The sequence below is a fragment of the Chenopodium album genome, chromosome 2 (genome assembly GCF_948465745.1).
Source record: "Chenopodium album chromosome 2, dcCheAlbu1.1, whole genome shotgun sequence".
Taxonomy (NCBI): domain Eukaryota; kingdom Viridiplantae; phylum Streptophyta; class Magnoliopsida; order Caryophyllales; family Amaranthaceae; genus Chenopodium; species Chenopodium album.
In genome coordinates, this window is record NC_137835.1 from 82,557,605 (window position 1) to 82,578,028 (window position 20,424).

The 20,424-nt window shown below is 35.1% G+C and overlaps 1 protein-coding gene and 1 non-coding gene across 2 annotated transcripts; one reads left to right on the forward strand and one right to left on the reverse strand.

Annotated features, from left to right (window-relative positions):
* Positions 1 to 4,273: 4,273 nt before the first annotated feature.
* LOC145608857 (small nucleolar RNA snoR143) lies at positions 4,274 to 4,414 on the forward strand. The gene has a single exon (XR_014105920.1). It is a non-coding gene; the product is annotated as a small nucleolar RNA snoR143 (small nucleolar RNA).
* Positions 4,415 to 4,485: 71 nt separating this feature from the next.
* On the reverse strand, positions 4,486 to 5,667 carry LOC145590398 (thaumatin-like protein). The gene is made up of 2 exons (XM_081646990.1): positions 5,480 to 5,667; positions 4,486 to 5,387 (listed from the first exon to the last, which is right to left on the reverse strand). The coding sequence occupies exons 1-2, from the start codon at positions 5,538 to 5,540 to the stop codon at positions 4,711 to 4,713; spliced, it is 738 nt and encodes a 245-aa protein (XP_081503116.1). The 5' UTR covers positions 5,541 to 5,667; the 3' UTR covers positions 4,486 to 4,710.
* Between the last annotated feature and the right edge of the window lie 14,757 nt (positions 5,668 to 20,424).

Sequence of the window (20,424 nt, forward strand, 5' to 3'; positions counted from 1 at the left end):
TGGCTTTTGATGAGCAATCTGTGTCAGTCATCTTAATCTATGCAAGGGAAAATTTAATGGGTCTCTTAGAGTCCTTGACCTATGTGTGGCTATTGTTGGGCAGAAATTTGAGCTGCCTGTGCTAGCCTTCTTACTTTTCGAAGTGACTCGCTGAGCAAAGCACTTGTACTTGAAGCCTAAGATGTGTTCCCCAATTCCTTTCAGAAGCCCAAGGTGCTGCTTAGAAATGCATGCCAATGCATTTTTAATGAGGTGCACTAAGGCACAATAACTGCACTTAGTTCGCAAGATCCCTACTGTGTGCAAGGATACAACCTCATTTTACGAACAAAATATTTTATTTTAAGAACTGGCCTTGCTTCAATTAGGTGCTTACCTCACCCCTGTGCTTTCTGCTTATGATTAGGACCCTGTCGCCCAAAAAACACTGCAGGCCAATTCAAGCTAAATTATTTTGGCTTACAATTAAGGACAGTTGTTGGAAGTTCCAAATTAGCTTGAGTTACTAAGGTGGCAGTGTGGCACTGCATTAAGAATATCCTTGAAACTTAGAAGTCTTATCTAATCTATTTCAAGTACTTCGGTCTTGTGCTGTTGTGCATATGATGTACTGAGCAGTTGTTTGTGCCTTTACATAATTGAATGTGTTCATTCCACCACTTTCTTTCTGCATTTGTCCTTGACCATCCTTTAAAGGGGAGGAGACTGTTTAGTCATAGAAGAGTGAAAGATACATGAACTTAAGATGCTCAGGAAGCCTCAGCAGGGGATAGACTGCCCTGATTGTTTTTACAGCTTGTTTGGTTGAAACCATGAAATTGAGAGAGGTTAGGAATGGATGGTTTTAGGCTCTTTTATTGCAGCTTTTGAAATAAAAGTATTGAAGTTTGTCCTGCTACAGCCCTCAAAACCTTTTAGGCTTATATTTCCCTACTGAGCTTCTGGAATCTGAATTTCTGTGACATGAATGGGCAACTAAGACGAACATTCTATTGAAAATCTTCCTCATTAGCAGCAATTTAAGTTGATTGAATTGATTATAGGCTCTTCTATTGCAGCTTCTGAAATAAGACTATTGAAGATTATCCTTCCACAGCCCTCGAAACCTTTTAAACTTTTATTTCCCTACAGTGCTATTGAAGTCTGAAGTTCTGTGACATGAATGGACAATTTAAACAAACATGCTATTGAAAATCTCCTCATTAGCTGCTATTTCAGATGATTGAATTAGGGTGCCAGCAGTCACAGCTTCATTGACTTTCCCATATCCTTTGTTCTCATTCAAAACATGCCATCTAATAGGAGATACAAGGTTTTAGCTTTTCCATCTAGTAAATCTGTTCTGACTTCTGAGGAGAATATTTAGCATGCATGATTTATCGTTTAGGAAGTTTGTATATCGCATGCTATTTGATGTAAACTAAACAACCTGAGTATTCTCTTTTGATTGTCAATTGCATAATGATTTATTGTTGCAATGGTTGCTGTCATTGCCATGTTGGATCACATACGCTACTAGTCAAGTTCCACCTTTTTGTTTGTCCTATAACTGTAAATGATTTGGCTTTGTGTTTCCCATCTTCCCTTTTAATTGTTGAGTTACTAGATGAGACATTATACAGTTACAAAAATAAATCACTTTGTCTTTCGAGTGTCATCCCATTTTCTCTTTTAGAGACAGAGAATACCATATAGTCTTTGTTATAGATGTATCACAATAACCAGACAGTATTTGTTTAGATTACTTAGATTTTTCCTCAAGAGAAAGTCGTCCTAATCCAAGGTGTATACTAATTTAGGACGTTTTCAAACAAGAAAAAATAGCAATACAGTTATTTTGGTACAAAGTTTGAATCCATCTTATGTGACTCTATAGACTATGGCCTTGTTTGGCAATAACGCCAATAAGCTTTTAGCCAGTAGTTGTTTGCATTAACTGTTTAGACTAGCATATTGTAATAAGCTATATGTGTAAAAGTGTTGTAAATAACCATGACTTTCATGTAAGATTTGATTCCAACATGCTTGTGTTTTTTTAACTTTTTACCCCCATATTTTTTCTCCTTTTAGTGAAGGTACAATGAATCTTTTAATCATTTGATGAGGTTTGATCCCATATTTTAGGTGTCATTTCACAAGACTTAGACCAACTACAAAAGTTTTTCGAAATTGCATTGCGTTAACAGACCTAGTGGTAGATCTAATATGGTAGCAGACCAACTTTAAAACACCCTTGCAATAGCCATATAATTTATCCAAATGATCCAATTTTGTGTATTATTAGACTTTAAATAGCCTATGGGAAACATATTTGGAGCTAACAAAGTTATGTATCAAGGTGCTTCGTGGTCAGAACCATCTAAGTCGTTCTTGTCTCATTACTTTGCGGCTTTGCTCCCCTTGTAATCATGTCTTATATAATTTTGTTAAGTCTTGCCTCGTCTCTTTGAAAATGCCCCTAAGACTAGGGGTGAGCATATTGGGTACCCGGTCAAAATTTTATGACCCGGACTTGGAATTGGTTGGAACCGGGTCCTAAAATTCAAAACCGGAATTGGAAATGGTTTAACCGGGTCCTAACATTTAGGAAATGGAATTGGAACCACCGGGTATTGATTCCGGTTCCGGGTACCCACTTATGTATTTAATTGTTAAAATATAATACAAATTATAATTCTTATTTTAGTTAGTATCATTTTTATTGTTTAATACTTATATTTATATATGCATTAAGCTATTTGTATTCATGTTAGGTATTAATAATACTTTTTTATTTTACAAATTAGAGACATTCAACATATTTTTATTATTTAAAATATATTTAGTTTAGCATATATTGGGTAACCGGGTACCCAACCGGTTCTGGTTCCAAAAGTTGAGAATTGGAATTGGAATTGGTTATAACCGGGTCCTCAATTTATTACCCGGAATCGGAACCACCGGGTCCAATCTCGGTTCCGGACCCACCGGTTCCGGTTCCAATTTCGGGTACCCGGTATTTTTGCTCACAAGACAATCCAAGGCGCTATCCCTATTACATAATTACATTTAACGGTGTTTTTTTTAGAAACTTGTTTTATTTCGGCTCATGTTGGATAGGATTTGCCAAAACAAAATTTGTTTAAGACAACAAACTTTGCATAATGTCCACTGATATAATCCCTCACAATTCACGAATTAATCATGCAAAAAAAAAGGTAGACTTCCCTACATAGTGACAAAGTTCATCCCATCTTCTAATTACCTCTATAAAAACCTAACTAATTAAAATTATTCTATTTATACTTATTTAATCGTTTAGTTAATTCAAATATGTTAGTAACAAAAAACTTTGAATTTTCCTAAGACAAAAACCTATCTTACTCAACTCGAATTAAGAAGTACGAGTACTTAATTTTTTAAGTTGAGGTAAGCCTTATTTCATCATTAGAGTTGAAGCTAAAATAAAGACCTAAGTAGTACTCCGTACTTAAAATATGTGCATGAACATTTTTTGGGCTATTATTTGGGCCTGGCTTTTGAACCTCTTACCTAAAATTAGGGTTGGACATCTCTTAACTTCGCAAAAAATCTCTGATTATAAAATCTGAGCTTGTTCACAAACCTAATCATTCGTGCTCAGCATCAACCTTCAGCAGTCATCTTCTTCCCTCATTTTCTCTCTAATCCTTAAAAATTTCAAATTTTTTTTATTTATTTTATTTTTATTTTTTCAATCTTGGTTACAAACTCAATTTCTTAATGGTTACAGAATCAAAAGCAAGGTAGCTTCTTGTTTGGATTTCGAAATTATTTTACAATCCAACCAATTTTTCCTGAATCGGAGCCTTGCAAAACCCTAATTTATCAGTATCACTCGCCTGAATTTGATTCTTTCTGATATTTCGGGCCCTTATATACTGAAACATTTCATCAATCTAATCTGTAAATTTAGGGTTTTTCATTTTGTTTATTGATCCGCAAACGCACTCTGTCCCATAACCATTTTCCATGTTTTGAGGCAATTTCTTCGTTTGCGAAATTAATGGAGTTTTTATCAATTTCAACTTCCAATTTACTCGCCCATTTGTTCTTCTTTCCGATGATCAAATTGGGCACATGGTTGGATTACATTTTTTATCTGACATTTTATCATTTGTTTTTGGAATATTGCTTTGAAATGTGGAAATTTGTGTTCTTGGTAGTATGATTAATTAATTTAAATTTTGCACCTTTGTATAAATATAGGTACCCACTAATTGAATTCAATAATGGGTTCCTTTGATTTAAGGTGCATAAATAAAAAGCTGAATTTTATTGTTTTTGATGAAAATCAAATCAATAAATTTCAGCAGCGGCCAGACAACCGTAGAGATGGATCCACAGATGAGGTTGCTTATCATTGCTCCTTGTCTACTAATTCCTTCTCACATTTTTTTCCCAGAAAATCTAAATTAAATTAATTTTTAAAGTTTGCAAAAGTATACAACAACAACAAAGCCGTAGACTTAAAATGATTTGGGGTCAGCAAAAGTTTGCAAAAGTAATTTTACTAAAATGATTGTGTTCGATTCTCATTACCCGACTTTAGACGGACTTAATCGAACGAGTTGATGGACATTCTTACAGCTAAAGCTTCTTAAGATTACAGACTTACAAAGTAAAAAGATAATCTATGTGACTACTAACTCTTTAAGAGTATCTGTAGTTTGATTCTTTGTGATTAATGAACTACTTAGGAGGACAAAATGTGACAACATATCTTGGTGCTCTGCATCTGTTAAGACTTGATGAATCGTCGAAAGCGTAGGTGTATGCCTTTGGACAAATGGCCTTGAACAGATTAGCAAACACGGTAGGCTTGCAAGTTTTAGGATCCGAAAACTCGCCTGTACAGCAGTACTTAGCAGATTGCATAGCTAAGCAAGCACTCTTACAGCCTACCACTTTATTACCCTTTTTAACTTCCAATGCTGATGGACAACAGACATTCAGATCAGCATCGCATTTAGCAACACCACATCCAACCCCTCCCCCTACTGGTTTCATAGAGACCGGCAAGTTGAATCCATCAACGAGGCTGACATCGTAGTAATGTAGGGGAGACACTGATGAACCGAATGTCATTTCAACCACCGTAGCTGGGGGGACTCCACTTGCTCCGCGGCAGTGAATTTGACTAGCACAGTCACCAGTCTCACACTGCCCTTTTCCTTCTGCATCAAAAATGCAACCTTGCCTGCCCCATAACCTTCCTGCCCATTTGTCAGGCAGGTCAAGAACAACTTCCTCGCCGCTGTTGAGTTTGAACCCACCATCTTTAGGATTTTGCTGACCCGGGTTTCCTAAGATCCCCGGCCACAACTCTTCATTACAGTTGTTCACTATTATCAACTGAACAGCTGCATCTGTAATCGAAAAAACAGTCAGTCTTTTTTGTACTGTCAAAAACAAACATGTTAATGAAAGAACAAGAGGTAATACTTACAACAAAATATACCTGTAATAGAGATTAAAACTAACAGATACATAAAACAAGAAGAAAGAAAAAGGTTTTTCATAGCTTAGCTTTGGAATTTGGTATGTTCAACACTAAGTTGAGGTAGTGATTGGGAAAACTTTACATAGAGTTCTGCTTCACTCCACTCACAAAATTTACATATTTATGGGTGAAATAACTTGAGACAATCTTCCAGAATTGAATATCTTTGTATCACTTCGATGTATTTTTAAATCCACTTTTCTTCCTTTATCTCTCCATCTTTTTTCTTTTCTAGTATAATATTGGTGCCTTATTCTTTGATGATCATTATTTGAAATTGCAAAAAAAAATCTATTTTTTGAGAAAATGGGAATTTATCCATTGCTTCCAAGACAAGGTGCTCACTATTTCATTTCTTAGTCATCTAAAGATTAGAGAAGAAAAGGAAGTATACTCCCAACTTTAATAGGATTAGTAAAATAATCACAACTTTCATTTAAGGGTCTGTTCTAATTTACTGAGTTGAACTAAATTTTTATGAGAGAAGGAAATTAGGAATTGGAATGAATTGATTAGAGCTGAATTGGAATGAATTGATTAGAGCTGAATTGAAATTAAGCTGAAGAAATTAGGTCATAACTCCGGGATGATTATCTCATGATTAGTCTTTTTTTTCCGGTTCAATTAATACTTCCTTGCGAAAGATCACCTTCAAATCTTTGAGTCTTGATGAACAATTATTATAACCTGTTTACATTTAGAAAATTTACATTGATATTAATTTGGAAAATGTTATATATAGCCCTTAGGGCTACATATAAGCATTAATTTACATTTGAAAATCATAAAAAAGTTAAGAATCATCAAAATATAAACACTAATAACACTGATTTACGCGTGTTTTTGTCATGAATTCCTAATTTTATACAATTTTCAATAGTATATTTAATGGTTATATTTAACCCTTAGGGCTACATATAACATTATCCTATAAAATTTACTCGTATTTGTTTTAATTAACGAACAATGTAAGTTCAAAAAAAAAAAAAAAAAAAAAATTAGTTTTAGTTAATAAGGCTAAAGGCATAATGTATATCGTGATTCGTGAGTGATTACATAAAATATTTAACGCTTCTATAAGCAAATTAGGGGTGTGATTGCATGATGTACACGGTAAACACAATTGATTTCGAAAAATATTTGTTTTCTCAAAAATTATTTGTATTTTCTATACCTAGATATATAAAGTGAAATATGATGTCTCGAATTCTCCATATCCATTTTGTCTGCCCACATGCACAAAGGAATTTAATGGTTGCTTCTTCCATGGGTTATACTTGTAAACTAATCACCTAGTACTGCAAAGTCTATAGATTCGAAAGAGCCATGCTACTATCTAGTGGAAGCCGAAAGTTGAACTAATTATCTTACTACATATTTTTAAACTGGTTAAAGTACAAGGTTAGAGCAAAGTATTTGTTACGGTCCTGGAGTACTGTACTCACTACTCACTAGGTATGTTGTTTTCCTGTGTATCCGTGTATTATAAGCTAGGTTAAACCCGTTCAATAAATACACGGTTGTTCAATAAATTTAATGACAACAAAATTATAGAGATGATATAAAAAAAATAAAGATTTATGGTTTGTTTTGTTCACCTTAATTTTAGCTCAGTTCAATTCAATTCAGTTCCTAATTTTCTTCTCTCGTAAACAATTCATTTTAGTTCTATTCAATTCAATTTAGTTCAGTTCAGCCCCAATCAGTTTAATTCAGTTATTTTCAGTAAATCGAAATAGGCCTAAACAGACTAATTATCGCACCGTATGAAGTATATTATAAAAATAGCTATATAATCATAATGACTCAATATTATTTAGAAAGTTAATTTAGATTTTATATAAAAATGATAAAAAAATAAAAAAAAAATAAAAAAAAAAAAACAAATGTTACCATTTAGATAAAATTCTTTTTTCTAATAAGAATAATCTTTTAAAAAACAAAGTACTATTAGAGGGAACATTTTTAATGTAACAATTGTCAAATGTCCTCCTTGATTTCGCCTTTATATTGTGTAATGAAACTAGGTGATTCCCAAATTCCTTGATCATCATCCTACAATAGGGGCTTCGGCCCCAAGGGCACATGTCAATATGTCATAGGCAAGTACAGGATAAATGGAACGTTTAAAGGCAAATTGAATGGTTCCATCCACCCAATTGGATTCCCGGAGGTTACTAGGATCCATAATAAAAAATCTCGGCAATTTTAATGTTCGGGCAAAAAAAAGTCAAAAATTGCCAAAATTGAAGCCTATAATCCACGCTTTTTGAAGAATTTTAGAGGTTTCGGTACCCGGTGTCGAAAAGTCTTGAGATAGTAGGGGATACATCTCGGGGACATATAATGTCATTTGAAACTCTATAATATATCATCATTATATGTTGTCATAAATGTCCTGATAGACTTGGTTTTATTAAATCGATGCAAGTTGTAAACGGATAAATTAAACGTTTAAAGAAAAATTGGATGGTTCCAACCACCCAATTGGAATCCTGGAGGGTACTAAGATTAATGATGAACATCTCGACAATTTTTATGTCCGGGCCAAAAAAAAGTCAAAAATTGCCAAAATTGAAACCTATAATCCAAGTTATTAGAAGAATTTTGGAGGTTTAGGTACCCGGTGTCGAAAAGACTTGAGATAGTAGGGGATATATCGTATGGTCATATAATGACGTTTGAAACCTATATGATCATTATATGTTGTCATAAATGTCTTGATAGACTTGAGTTTATTTATTAAATCGATGCAAGTTGTAAACGGATAAATTGAACGTTTAAAGGAAAATTGGATGGTTCCACCCACCCAATTGGACTCCCAGAGGGAATTAGGATGTATGGTAAACATCTCGGCAATTTTTATTTTCAGGCCAAAAACAGGCAAAAATTGCCAAAATTGAAGCCCGTTATCAACGCTTTTTGAAGAATTTTTGAAGTTTCGGTACCCGGTGTCGAAAAGTCTTGAGATAGTAGGGCCGTAGGGGGTGTATCGTGGGGTCATATAATGATGTTTGAAACCCTGTATGATCATTATATGTTGTCATAAATGTCCTGATATAATTGAGTTTATTAAATCGATTCAAATTGTAAACAGATAAATTGAACGTTTGAAGGCAAATTGGATGGTTCCACACACCCACCCAATTGGACTCCCAGACGATATTAGGATCCATGGTAAATATCTCGGCAATTTTAATTTTCAGGGCAAAAAAAAGTCAAAAATTGCAAAAATTGAAACCTAATATCCACGCTTTTTGAAGAATTTTGGAGGTTTCGGTACCCGGTGTCGAAAAGTCTTGAGATAGAAGGGCATGTATCTTGGGATCATATAATGACGTTTGAAACCCTATATGGTCATTATATGTATTCATAAATGTCCTGATAGACTTGAGTTTATTTAATCGATTCAAGTTGCATTGTAAACGGATAAATTGAACGTTTAAAGGCAAAATGGATGGTTCCACCCACCCGAATGGACTCCCGGAGGGTATTAGGATCCATGGTAAATATCTCAGCAATTTTTATTTTCGGGCCAAAAAAAAGTCAAAAGTTGCCAAAATTGAAGCCTATTATCTACGCTTTTTGAAGAATTTTAGAGGTTTCGGTACCCGGTGTCGAAAAGTGTTGAGATAGTATTGGATGTATCGTGGGGTCATATAATGACGTTTGAAACCCTATATGATTATTATAAGTTGTGATAAATGTCCTGATAGACTTGAGTCTATTAAATCGATGCAAGTTGTAAACGGATAAATTGAACGTTAAAAGGATAATTCGATGATTACACCCACCAAATTGAACTTCCGGAGGGTATTAGGATCCATGGTAAAGATCTCAGTAACTTTTATTTCCAGGCCAAAAATATACCAAAATTGCTAAAAATTGAAGCCTATTATCCACACTTTTTGATGAATTTAGGAGGTTTCGGTACCCGGTGTTGAAAAGTCTTGAGATAGTAGGGCATGTATCGTGGAGTCATATAATGACGTTTGAAACCATATATAATCATTATATGTTGTCATAAATGTCTTATTAGACTTGAGTTTATTAAATAAAAGCAAGTTGTAAACGGATAAATTGAACGTTTAAAGCAAAATTGGATGGTTCCACCCACCCAATTGGACTCCAGGAGGGTATTAGGATCCATGGTTAAAATCTCGGCAACTTTAATTTCCGAGCGAAAAGATGTCAAAAATTGCCAAATTAAAGCCTATTATCCACGACGTTTTTTGAATAATTTCGGAGGTTTCTGTACCCGGTGGCAAAAAGTCTTGAGATAGTAGGGGATCTATCGTGGGGTCATATAATGACGTTTGAAACCCTATATGATCATTATATGTTGTCATAAATGTCCTGGTAGACTTGAGTTTATTAAATCGATGAAAGTTATAAACGGATAAATTAAACGTTTCAAGGCAAATTGGATGGTTCCAACCACCCAATTGGACTCCCAGAAGGTATTTGGATTCATGGTAAACATCTCGGCAAGTTTTATTTCCAGGCCAAAAAAAGTCCAAAATTTCCAAAATTGAAGCCTATTATCCACGCTTTTTGAAAATTTTTGAAAGTTTCGGTACCCAATGTCGGAAAGTCTAGAGATAGTAGGGGATGTATCGTAAGGTCTTATAATTATGACGTTTGAAACCCTATATGATCATTATATGTTATCATAAATGTCCAGATACACTACAAGAAAACAAGGAAATAGCGACGGACTGCTCCTGACGGACACATTATTCCGTCGGAAATTTCCGACGAATTCAATAATTCCGTCGGAAATTTCCGACGGAAAATAAATCCGTCGGAATATATGTAATTTTCCGACGAAAATTCCGTCGGAAAGTACCATTTCCGACGGAATAAAAATCCGTCGGAAAGTACCATTTCCGACGGAATAAAAATCCGTCGGAACTTTTCGACGAAATATTCCGTCGGAATATAATTAAAAAAAAAAAAACTTTTTAAAAAACTCTAAAACCCTACCCCTTTCTTCCGCCTCCCCTTTTTCTTTTTCCCCCTTCTCTCTCCTCTTTTTGCGCCTGTCTTCCTTCTCCCTCATCTTCTCTTTCCTCCTCTTTCCTCTATGTTCTATACTCTCTCGTCTCTCCTCTCTCCTTCCCCCTCCTATCTCCTCTTCGTTCTCCTTCCCCCTGCTCTCTCCTCTTCGTCTTCTCTTCGTTCTCCTTTCCCCTTTTCTCTCCTCTTCGTCTTTTTCCCTTCTTTACCTCCTACCACCACCGCCAACTTAATCATCGGCGCTTTACAACCATGGAAAACACCAACATCGACATCGAAAATCAACTACAATTTCCTCCTTTTCGCCCTTTCTCTCTCCGCCTCATGATGAAAACAAAGGTTTTCGGGTCAAATTCGACCATGAAAACTCTAGATCTAGAGTTTTCATGGTCGAATTTGGCCTTGTAAACCCAAATTTAAGGTTTTGTGTAGCCAAATTAAGGTATGTGTATCTTTTTTGATTTTTTTTGTTGTTTTATCAGATTTTTTAAATTATATATGTTGTGGTGGCTGTTGGAGTTCGAATTTAAGGGGTTGGGTTTGGATTTTTTTTTCTTAATTTTCGGATTGTGATGGTGGTTTTTTGGGTTTTAACGGCGATAGTGGTGGATGGTATGGTGGTTGGCTGTGGTTCAGCCTAATTTGTTAGGGTTAAGGTTGTAGATATGGGTTCATTGGGGTGGTAGATTTGTATTTGGGTGGGTTAGGGTTAGGTGGGTAAGGGTTCTGGTGGTGGGTTAGGGTCCGTGGTTGGGCTGGTGGTATGGGGTGGTTGCTGGTGGTGTTGATGTTGTCCGTGGTTAGGCTGGTGTGGGCTGGGGTGGTTACGGAATTAGCGGTGGGGGCTGGTGGTGGTATGGGGTGGTGACGACTTTTTTTTTTGTTTTTTTAAAGGATTTTCCGACGACTTTTCCGTGAGGAATTTCCGACGGACTTTTCGATACCAGAAAAACCTCTTCCGACGCAAAAATCCGTCGGAAATACCTTTTCCGACAGAATTTCAATCGGAAAAGGTCGATTTTCCGATGAACACTATTACGACACACGCTCCGATGGAATTTTGTCGAAAAATCAATTTCCGACGGAAAACATGGTGTTTCCGACGGAATTTTTCCGTCGGAATTAAGTTGTTTTCTAGTAGTGGATAGACTTGAGTTTATTAAATCGATACAAGTTGTAAACGGATAAATTGAACGTTTAAAGGATAATTGGATGTTTTCACCCACCCAATTGGACTCCCGGAGGGTATTAATTAGGATCCATGGTAAACATCTCAGCAACTTTTGTTTCCGGGCGAAAAGATGTCAAATATTGCCAAATTGAAGCCTTATCCACGCTTTTTGAATAATTTCAGAGGTTTCGGTACCCGGTGTCGAAAAGTCTTGAGATAGAAGGGGATGTATCATGGGGTCATATAATCACGTTTGAAACACTATATGATCATTATATGTTGTCATAAATGTCCTAGTAGACTTGAGTTTATTAAATCGATGCAAGTTGTAAACGAATAAATTGAACGTTTAAAGCAAAATTGGATGGTTTCACCCACCCAATTGGACTCCTAAAGGGTATTAGGATCCATGGTTAACATCTCGACAACTTTTATTTTCAGGCGAAAAGACGTAAAAATTGCCAAATTGAAGCCTATTATCCACGTTTTTTGAAAAATTTTTGAGGTTTCAGTACCGGTGTCGAAAAGTCTTGAGATAGTAGGGGATGTATCGTGGGGTCATATAATGTCGTTTGAAAACCTATATGATCATTATATGTTATCATAAATGTCTGTATAGACTTGAGTTTTTTAAATTAATACAAGTTGTAAACGGACAAATTGAACGTTTAAAGGATAATTGGATGGTTCCACCGACCCAATTGAACTCCCGGAGGGTATGAGAATCCATGGTAAACATCTCGACACTTTTTATTTTCGGGCCAAAAACAGTCACAAATTGCCAAAATTGAAGCCTATTATCCACGCTTTTTGAATAATTTCGGAGGTTTCGGTACCCTGTGTCGAAAAGTCTTGAGATAGTAGGGGATGTATTGTGGGGTCATATAATGACGTTTGAAACCCTATATGATCATTATATGTTATTATAAATGTCCTGATAGACTTGAGTTTATCAAACCGATGCAAGTTGTAAACGGATAAATTGAACGTTTAAAGGATAATTGGATGGTTCCACCCACCCAATTGGATTCCCGGAGATTATTAGGATCCATGGTAAACATCTCGGCAACTTTTATTTCCAGGCCAAAAACAGTCAAAAATTGCAAAAATTGATGCCTATTATCCACGCTTTTTGAAGATTTTTTGGTGGTTTCGGTACCCGGTGTCGAAAAGTCTTGAGATAGTAGGGGATGTATCGTGAGGTCATATAATGACGTTTGAAACCCTATATGATCATTATATGTTATCATAAATGTCCTGATAGACTTGAGTTTATTAAATCGATGCAAGTTGTAAACGGATAAATTGAATGTTTAAAGGATAATTAGATCGTTCTACCCACCCAATTGAACTCTCGTAGGGTATGAGGATCCATGGTAAACATCTCGACACTTTTTAATTCCAGGCCAAAAACAGTCAAAAATTGCCAAAATTGAAGCCTATTATCCACGCTTTTTGAATAATTTCGGAGGTTTCGATACTCGGTGTCGAAATGTCTTGAGATAGTAGGGGATGTATTGTGGGGTAATATAATGACATTTGAAACCCTATATGATCATTATATGTTATTATAAATGTCCTGATAAACTTGAGTTTATTAAATCGATGCAAGTTGTAAGCAAATAAATTGAATGTTTAAAGGATAATTGGATGGTTCCACCCACCCAATTGGACTCCCGGAGATTATTAGGATCCATGGTAAACATCTCGGCAATTTTTATTTTCAGGCCAAAAACAATCAAAAATTGCCAAAATTGATGCCTACTATCCACGCTTTTTGAAGATTTTTTGGCGGTTTCGGTACCAGGTGTCCAAAAGTCTTGAGATAGTATGGGATGTATCGTGGGCTCAAATAATGACGTTTGAAACCCTATATAATAATTTTATGTTGTCAAAAATGTCCTGATAGACTTGAGTTTAATAAATCGTTTCAAGTTGTAAACGGATAAATTGAACGTTTAAATTATAATTGGATGGTTCCACCCACCATATTGGACTCGCGGAGGGTATTCAAATCCATGGTAAACATCTCGGCAATTTTTATTTCCGGACAAAAAACAGTCTAAAATTTCCAAAATTGAAGCCTATTATCCACGCTTTTTGAAGATTTTTGGAGGTTTCGGTACCCGGTGTCGAAAAGTCTTGAGATAGTGTGGGATGTGTTGTGGGGTCATATAATGACGTTTGAAACCCTATATGAACATTTTATGTTATTATGAATGGACTGGTAGATTTGAGTTTATCAAATCGATGCAATTTGTAAACGGATAAATTGAACGTTTAAAGGATAATTGGATGGTTCCACCCACCCAATTGGACTCCCAGAGAGTATTAGGATCCATGGTAAACATCTCGGCAATTTTTATTTCCAGACCAAAAAAAGTTAAAAATTTCCAAAATTGAAGCCTATTATCCACGCTTTTAGATGATTTTTGAAAGTTTCAGTACCTGGTGTCGTAAAGTCTGTAGATAGTAGGGGATGTATAGTGAGGTCATATAATGACGTTTGAAACCCTGTATGATCATTATATGTTATCATAAATGTCCTGATAGACTTGAGTTTATTAAATCGATGCAAGTTGTAAACGGATAAATTCAACGTTTAAAGGATAATTGGATGGTTCCACCCACCCAATTGGACTCCCGGAGAGTATGAGGATCCATGGTAAACATCTCGGCAACTTTTGTTTCCGGGCGAAAAGATGTCAAAAATTGCCAAATTGAAGCCTTTTATCCACGCTTTTTGAATAATTTCAGAGGTTTCCGTACCCAGTGTCGAAAAGTCTTGAGATAGAAGGGGATGTATCATGGGGTCATATAATGACGTTTGAAACACTATATGATCAGTATATGTTATGATAAATGTCCTAATAGACTTGAGTTTATCAAATTGATGAAAGTTTAAACGGATAATTTGAACGTTTAAATGATAATTGGATGGTTCCACCCACCCAATTGGACTCCCGGAGATTATTAGGATCCATGGTAAACATCTCGGCAATTTTTATTTTCAGTCCAAAAACAGTCAAAAATTGCCAAAATCGATGCCTATTATTCACGCTTTTTGAAGATTTTTTTGTGGTTTTAGTACCCGGTCTCCTAAAGTCTTGAGATAGTAGGGGATGTATCGTGGGGTCATATAATGACCTTTGAAACCCTATATGATCATTATATGTTATCATAATTAAATGTCCTGATAGACTTGAGTTTATTAAATCGATGCAAGTTGTATAAATTGAACATTTAAGGGATAATTGGATAGTTCTACCCACCCTATTGGATTCCCGGAGGGTGTTAGGATCCATGGTGAACATCTCGTCAATTTTTATTTCTAGGCCAAAAACAGTCAAAAATTGCCAAAATTGAAGCCTATTATCCACAGTTTTTAAAGAAATTTTGTGGTTTGGGTACCCGGTATCGAAAAGTCTTGATATAGTAGATTATGTATCGTGGGGTCATATAATGACGTTTGAAACCCTATATGATCATTATATGTTATCATAAATGTCCTGATAGACTTGAGTTTATTAAATCGATGCAAGTTGTAAACGGATAAATTGAACGTTTAAAGGATAATTGGATGGTTCCACTCACCCAATTGAATCCCGGAAGGTATTTGGATCCATGGTTAACATCTCGACAACATTTATTTTTGGGCGAAAAGATGACAAAAATTGTCAAATTGAAGCCTATTATTCACGCTTTCTGAAGAATTTTGGAGGTTTCAGTACCCGGTGTCGAAAAGTCTCGAGATAGTAGGGGATGTATCGTGGGGTCATATAATGGCGTTTAAAACCCTATATGATCATTATATGTTATCATAAATGTCCTGATAGACTTGAGTTAATTAAATCTATGCAAGTTGTGAACGGATAAATTGAACGTTTAAAGGATAATTGGATGGTTCCACCCACCCAATTGGACTCCCGGAGGATATTAGGATCCATGGTAAACATCTAGGCACTCTTTATTTTCGGGCCAAAAACAATAAAAAATTGTCAAAATTGAAGCCTATTATCCACGCTTTTTGAAGATTTTTGGAGGTTTCGATACCTGGTGTTAAAAAGTCTTCAGATACTATTGGATGTATCGTGTGGTCATATAATGACGTTTGAAACCCTATATGATCATTTTATGTTGTCATAAATGTCCTGATAGACTTGAGTTTATTAAATCGATGCAAGTTGTAAACGGATAAATTAAGCGTTTAAAGGATAATTGGATGGTTCTACCCACCCAATTGGATTCCCGGAGGGTGTTAGGATCTAAGATAAACATCTCGGCAATTTTTATTTCCGGGCCAAAAACAGTCAAAAATTGTCAAAATTGAAGCCTATTATCCACGCTTTTTGAAGATTTTTGGAGGTTTCGATGCCCGATGTCCAAAAGTCTTGAGATAGTATAAGATGTATCGTGGGGTCATATAATGACGTTTGAAACCCTATATAATCATTTTATATTGTCATAAATGTCCTAATAGACTTGAGTTTATTAAATCGATTCAAGTTGTAAACGGATAAATTGAACGTTTAAATAATAACTGGATGGTTCCACCCACCATATTGGACTCTGGAGGGTATTCAAATCCATGGTAAAGATCTCGGCAATTTTTATTTCCGGGCAAAAAACAGTCAAAAATTGCGAAAATTGAAGCCTTATTATCCACGCCTTTTTAAGATTTTTGGAGGTTTCGGTACCCTGTGTCGAAAAGTCTTGAGATAGTGTGGGATGTATTGTGGGGTCATATAATGACGTTTGAAACCCTATATGATCATTATATGTTAGTATAAATGTCCTGATAGATTTGAGTTTATCAAATCGATGCAAGTTGTAAACGGATAAATTGAACTTTTAAGGATTATAAGATGGTTCCACTCACCCAATTGGACTCCCGAAGGTATTAGGATCCATGGTTAACATCTCGGCAACTTTTATTTGCGGGCGAAAAGATGTCAAAAATTGCCAAATTGAAACCTATTATGCACGCTTTTTGAAGAATTTTGGAGGTTTCGGTACCCGCTGTCGAAAAGTCTTGAGATAGTATGGGATGTATCGTGGGGTCATATAATGGCGTTTGAAACCCTATATGATCATTATATGTTTTCATAAATGTCCCGATAGACTTGAGTTTATTAAAATGATGCAAGTTGAAAACGGATAAATTGAACGTTTAAAGGATAATTGGGTAGTTACACCCACCCAATTGGACTCTCGGAGGGTATTAGGATCCATGGTTAACATCTCGGCACTTTTTATTTTCGGGCCAAAAACAGTCAAAAATTGCCAAAATTGAATCCTATTATCCACGCTTTTTGAAGATTTTTGGAGGTTTGATACCCGGTGTCAAAAGGTCTTCAAATAGTATGGGATGTATCGTGTGGTCATATAATGACGTTTGAAACCCTATATGATCATTTTATGTTGTCATAAATGTCCTGATAGACTTGAGTTTATTAAATCAATGCAAGTTGTAAACGGATAAGTTGAACTTTAAATGATAATTGGATGGTTCCACCCACCCAATTGGACTCCCGGAGGGTATTATGATCCATGGTAAACATCTCGGCAATTTTTATTTCCTAGCCAAAAACAGTCAAAAATTGCCAAAATTGAAACCTATTATTAACGCTTTTTGAAGATTTTTGTAGGTTTCGGTACCCGATGTCGAAAAGTCTTGAGATAGTATGGGATGTATCGTGGGGTCATATAATGACGTTTGAAACCCTATATGATCATTATACTAGTATGTTATCATAAATGTCCTTATAGACTTGAGTTTATCAAATTGATGCAAGTTGTAAACGGATAAATTGAACGTTTAAAGGATAATTGGATGCTTCCACCCACCCAATTGGATACCCGGAGGGTATTAGGATCCATGGTAGACAACTCGGTAATTTTTATTTCCGAGTCACAAACAGTCAAAAATTGCCAAAATTGAAGCCTATTTTCCTCGCTTTTCTAAGATTTTTGGATGTTTCGATACTCAGTGTCGAAAAGTCTTGAGATAGTATGGGATGTATCGTGGTGTCATATAATGACGTTTGAATCCCTATTTGATCATTATATGTTGTCATAAATGACATGATAGACTTAAGTTTATTAAATCGATGCAAGTTGTAAACGGATAAATTGAACGTTTAAATGATAATTGGATGGTTCCACCCACCTAATTGGACTCCCAAAGGGTAATAGGATCCATGGTAAACATCTCGGCAACTTTTATTTCCGGGCCAAAAGATGTCAAAAATTGCCAATTGAAGCCTATTATCCACGCTTTTTGATAAATTGTGGATGTTTCAATAACCGCTGTCGAAAAATCTCGATATAGTAGGGGATGTATCGTGGGGTCATATAATGACATTAGAAACCCTATATGATCAATACATGTTGTAGTAAATGTCCTGATAGACTTGAGTTTATCAAATCGATGCAAGTTGTAAACGGATAAATTGAACGTTTAAAGGATAATTGGATGGTTCCACCAACCCAATTGGACTCCCGGAGGGTATTAGGATCTATGGTAAACATCTCAGCAATTTTTATTTCCGGGCCAAAAAAAGTCAAAAATTGCCAAAATTGAAGCCTATTATCCACATTTTTTGAAGATTTTTGGAGGTTTCGGTACCCGCTATTAAAAAGTCTTGAAATAGTAGGGGATGTATTGTGAGGTCATATAATGATGTTTGAAACCCTATATGATCATTATATGTTATTACAAATGTCCTTATAGACTCGAGTTTATTAAATCGATGCTATGTTGTAAACGGATAAATTGAACGTTTAAAGGATAATTGGATGGTTCCACCAACCCAATTGGACTCACGATGGGTATTAGGATCCATGGTTAACATCTCGGCAACTTTTATTTTCGGGCCAAATGATGTCAAAATTTGCCAAAATGAAGCCTATTATCCACGCTTTTTAAAGAATTTTTTAGGTTTGGGTACCCGGTGTCGAAAAAGTCTTGAGATAGTAGAGGATGTATCGTTGGGTCATATAATGATGTTTGAAACCCTATATGATCATTATATGTTGTCATAAATGTCCTGGTAGACTTCAGTTTATTAAATCGTTGCAAGTTGTAAAATGATAAATTGAACGTTTAAAGGCAAATTGGATGGTTCCACCCACCCAATTGGACTCCCAGAGGGTATTAGGATCCATGGTAAACATCTCGGCAATTTTTATAAACTGCCCAAAAAAAGTCAAAAATTTTCAAAATTGAAGTCGATTATCCATGCTTTTTGAAGATTTTTTTAGGTTTCAGTACCCGGTGTCGTCGAAAATTCTTGAGATAGTATGGGATGTATCGTGGGGTCATATAATGACGTTTCAAAACCCTATATGATCTTTATATGTTGTCATAAATGTCCTGATAGACTTGAGTTTATTAAATCGATGCAAGTTGTAAACGGATAAATCGAACGTTTAAAGGATAATTGGATGGTTCTACCCATCCAATTGGACTCCCGAAGGGTATTAGAACCCATAGTAAACATCTCGGAAATTTTTATTTCTGGGCCAAAAAAAGTTAGAAATTGCCAAAATTGAAGCCTATTATCCACGTTTTTTGAAGAATTTTGGAGGTTTCGGTACCCGGTGTTGAAAACTCTTGAGATAGTAGGGGATGTATCGTGAGGTCATATAATGACGTTTGGAACCATTATTGCCCATGATATGTTGTTATAAATGTCCGTGTTATACTTGAGCTTATGAAATTTGTGCAAGTTTTTAACGGGTAATTTAAATTAACCGTTTAAAGGCATATTGGATGGTTGTACCCACCCAAATGAACTCCCGGGGTGTATTAGGATCCATGGTAAGCCTTTCGGAAATTTTTATTCTTGGTTTAAAAAAATGAAAAAATGTCCAAAATTGAAGGTTATAATATACGATTTCGTGTCAATTTTTTACCATTTTTCAAAAATAAATTGTATGCTTGGGGTGATTCTTGGGGTGACATAAGGAGGTTTGAAACCATAAGACACCAATAAAGATGTCTATAAAGATGTCAATAAAGATATATATATATATCTATACAAAACAAAATTTACTCAATCTAATTTGTCATGGATGGCAAATTTTATAAAATTCAGAGTTAAAAATATTATGTGTTTCATACTTGATAATATCTTTTTTAAAGAAAATATTATTAGGATTAGATATATTATAATACATTATAGAATTGTGAGTTGCATATTTTTTTGTATAAAGTGATTTTAATTTATTTTTATATTGATTAATTAATTGTAAATTATGTAGGGTTTGATTAATTAAGCTCGCCCTTTGGACTTTCTTCAAAGTAAAAAAAAAAATGTAAATTATGAATAAAGTAGTTGCATATTTGTAGGAGTAAAATTTGATAGTTTTTTCCGTCAATAAAAATTGATAATTTCAACTCATATTTCAATTTGTTTAATCTATGTAATAGGTTGATCATTTAAACTCATATTTCAATAACTTTAGTCTACTTAGTAAAATTGACATGATTTTAATTTAATTGGGTAAAATTGTTAACTTGAAAAAACTCGTTTAATCAATCAAGTAACACAAATCACCATAACATCTTTGTTAATTAGATCTAGGCAATCTAGCTTAAGATGTGAAAGTTATTATTTAGTCCGTATTTGACTAACTTTCAATCATCAGGAGTTTTTTTCAATTTGACTTGGGTAAATAAACCATTAACAAAGTTTAACCTACCCACTTA

Bases quoted from the DNA above. Each gene is read 5' to 3' on its own strand.
- LOC145590398 (XM_081646990.1), bottom strand. From the start codon at position 5,540: ATGAAAAACCTTTTTCTTTCTTCTTGTTTTATGTATCTGTTAGTTTTA. The intron at 5,388-5,479 runs GTATATTTTGTT...TTTCGATTACAG, and splicing joins AGTTTTAATCTCTATTACAG to ATGCAGCTGTTCAGTTGATA.